General features: G+C 47.3%; 1 protein-coding gene across 1 annotated transcript; it reads right to left on the minus strand.

Moving 5' to 3' along the window:
- On the minus strand, window positions 1–3,125 carry LOC112071373 (bridge-like lipid transfer protein family member 2). The gene is made up of 7 exons (XM_070439367.1): window positions 3,059–3,125; window positions 2,779–2,911; window positions 2,413–2,567; window positions 1,742–1,935; window positions 963–1,260; window positions 430–621; window positions 1–302 (listed from the first exon to the last, which is right to left on the minus strand). The coding sequence occupies exons 3-6, from the start codon at window positions 2,501–2,503 to the stop codon at window positions 527–529; spliced, it is 678 nt and encodes a 225-aa protein (XP_070295468.1). The 5' UTR covers window positions 2,504–2,567; window positions 2,779–2,911; window positions 3,059–3,125; the 3' UTR covers window positions 1–302; window positions 430–526.
- Between the last annotated feature and the right edge of the window lie 504 nt (window positions 3,126–3,629).

Raw genomic sequence — 3,629 nt, forward strand, 5'->3', positions numbered from 1 at the left:
GAGCCGGAGTGAGTGGAGAGGGACAGGGCGTCTGTGTGCAGCAGAAGGGTAGTTGTGCTCCGTCACCTGGGCCTGTGAAGCGGGTTCTGCCAGTTCTACAACACACAGACAGGTCCTTGACCCTGCTGTGGGCTGGAGAAGTCTTTAGTAAGATCCACTCTCTGGTGGAATTTTTCTTGTCAGGTCACACAGCACGCTCACTCCCAGCAACCCTGGCTCTCTGTCTACGTGTGATGGGACAAAAAACATGTGGTCTGATGGCGTCCACTTTGCAGAGTTGCAGCTCCTCTTGACACTTGGACCTGCACAAAGGAAGAGAACGTGGCAATGCGAACTTATCTGAATAACACCTGTACATCACAGAAGAAGGAATAGGACTGATACGCCTGGATGGACTTGACGGTAGGATGAAGTAAACCTTAACGCTACCTCCACGTTCCCAGTGGTGACGTGGTAGGCGAGACGGCCAGGATGGCTGGAGAGGCTGAGGACAGGGTTGGGGGTTTGGGCTGAGGGACAGCAGGGCTCAATGGGGCTCAACGCACACACCCTGGACAGACACCGTGGAGCTTTCCGCCGAGTCTTGGGCCTTCACTGTGTCCACCCGCAAAGACACAGCTCCTAGTACAACACAAGAGCCAATTACCATACTCAATGTAGGCCTAGTCAGAGATGGATATTAAAAGGTCCATCCAAAATGCACCTTATTTCTTATATCCCTCAAACTCAACTCTGGAAGCCAGTGCCACTGCATTTTTTCCCATTGTTCCCCTCTAAATCAGAGAATGATTTAGAACTTGGACACCAGGTGCAGAAAACCTGCAGGCTCCGGACCTCGTACGGTAAGAGTTGAGTACCCCTGCCCTATATAGTGCACTAATTTTTTACCAGGGGCCATAGGGCTGTGGTCAAAAGTAGTGAACTATATAGGGGATATAAACAGCACTTCCCATTTAACTTACCTGCTACATTGGAGAGTGTGAACACGTTGACATCCTCCAGGTTACACTCAATCTTAAAATAAAAGGCGCCATGACTGGGGGAGGTTGTCCCATCAACAAGGACAGGTACAGGCACCACATCTGGCTGCTCTGAGGCCTCCAGCTTCCTGCAGCTGTCCAGGTTACAGAGGGACAGTAGGCGGGAGAAGCACAGGGCACAGGTCTCTGACACCTCCAGCTGTAGGCCCCTCACATTGGACTCCACACTCACACTCTCAGAATGGCTACTGGACTCACTCTGGGGCTTGTTGAAGCTCCCCTGGGGTGACAGAGACAACAAAGATAACAACAATGGCTGGTGTAGTATTGGTCAAATACTAAATCAGGGCTGTGATCATCAGGTCAATACAGGAAAAGAAGGGTGTTTTTAGAGCGGGGGTGTCAAACTCATTCCATGGAGAGCCTAGTGTCTGGGGGTTTTAGGTTTTTCATTTCGATGAAGACCTACACAACCAGGTGAGGAGAGTTCCTTACTATTAGTGACCTTATGTCATCAATCAAGTATAAGGGAGTAGTGAAAACCCGCAGACACTCTGCACTCTGTGGAATGAGTTTGACCCGTGGTTTAGAGGTCAACTTCAACGATTTATGAATAGATGGTAATTTCAGAAAAATAGGAATTCCAGTAGCCTGATTTTGGTGTTCTTCATCACATCATTGGAACCCAGCTGAAACCTTGGTGAGTAGTAGTGAGTGAGTAACCCTAAATAGTTATTGCCTACCTTGTATGCCTGCCTTACCTGCAGTGTAAGGGAGTCGAGGATGCGGGCTTCCCCCCACACGTGTTTGCCAGGGGGGTGAGGGGCCTGCTGGATGTGGGAGTCCTGGCCCACCCTCCACCAGAAGTGTTCCAGGGACAGAGAGAGATGGCGGTGAACATTCTGGAAATTGAGGCTCTCTGCGTTTGTGCTGATGTCCAGAACGTGCTGCATCTCTACATTATACATGACATATTCAGATCTACTGAAGATCACAAGTCACATTACTACACTTTGCAACTCTAACTCTACTCACTATGTGTAGGTGTGTGATGATTCTGTGATTTAAAAGGATATTGCATTTGATTACCATATATAGAGGAATAAAGTAATAGTAGTTCATGTGTTACAGAATGGTAAAAAGCTGACTGTGCCTTACAAAAACACTTCTGATTACTTATTTAATCTATCAGGGCTGGGTATGTTTGGAAAGGGTTGATTCAACAGCTCCAGCACCATGACTTCCTGAAACCACTGCAATGTTGAAAGCAGAATGAACTGAAGAAAAACACCCACTGCTGTTCATTAGCATTCCTGCCATTCCTCTCCAGGCAAGACTAAACTTTGTGTTCCCACAACAACATATTCTTGACCTTATATGCAACGGGAGTATAATTTGACCATGCCCTGTGCGAGTGTGTGTTGTGCTGTACCTGTGCTGACTGAGATGAAGCGCAGGGCGAAGGGAGGAGTGTCTCCCAGCTGGACAGACACATTGACATTGGACACTGAGGAGCTGATCATCACTGGGGCGTCCAGGTGGGGGAAGTTCCTGGTGGACGGGAGGGTATGCAAATAGTCCACTGGACTACACACCACAATATACCACCAGACACAACAGAAACACGAGGATGCAGACAGGAGAGGATTAGAGTGTTAATCAATATCAAAAAGAAACCATGTTACAGGGCCAGGTTAGTAATGTATGCTGTTGGATATTGTCTTTACATCCGTTTCAAGCAATCAACTGGTGTGCTTGACATTCTCCAGTCTGGTTTGTCAGTTGAAAACGCTCATACCTCTTTCTATGAGCCGTTTTCCTATGAACAAGCTGTTCCCATGGAAACAGGTCTAGCCAATGGGAGAACTCCTGGTGACGGTAGTGGATGATGCAGGTGTTGACTGTGACTGACCCTGAAATGTCCACTGATGTACCTGGGGACATGAGTGGGAGATAAGTTTTGTTCTGAAGTTTCCTGCTTTTTTCTTACAAGAGATCAAATGTCAACATATTTGCAAAAGCTATGATGATGCAATGCAACTATGAAACTAGTAACCATATCAATCAAATCCACACACTCACTTGCAAGACAGTCCTGAGGGTGTTAAGGCAAAGGATTCTCTGTCTGCTTCTGGGAGAGGAGAAGCCCATCTGATGATAACACAAACAAGGAATGGACTATTTTCCCCACCCTCCAGACCCTCTCATCCCCTCCTCTATGGCTACATCCCAAATGGCAACCAATTCCTATATAGTGCACTATGTAAGGAATAGATTGCCATTTGTGACACACTTCTTTCTGGTGCCAAGCTCTCCACTCACCCTCCAGAAGTAGCTCCAGGCTGCTCTGAGGGAGCTCATCTCAGGGGTGAAGCTCCTGAGCGACAGCTGCTCGTCTCACGTCCGTATCCCACTTCAGAGACTTTAGTGTCCAGTTCAAGTGTCTGGATGATTCAGAATATACTGTCAAGGAAGAAGAAATGGAAAAACACAAACACAAACACACAATAAAATAATTAATTCATACTAACTCCATGCCCTATGACTCCCCTTTTCTGGCTGTGCATGGAAAGGGTTATACTTAGTTTCCTCAAACTCCACACTGACCTTCTGGGGGCACCAGCTGAGAAACTGCTCCACTGCTTCAGT

This window comes from Salvelinus sp. IW2-2015, unplaced genomic scaffold (genome assembly GCF_002910315.2).
Source record: "Salvelinus sp. IW2-2015 unplaced genomic scaffold, ASM291031v2 Un_scaffold1597, whole genome shotgun sequence".
Taxonomy (NCBI): domain Eukaryota; kingdom Metazoa; phylum Chordata; class Actinopteri; order Salmoniformes; family Salmonidae; genus Salvelinus; species Salvelinus sp. IW2-2015.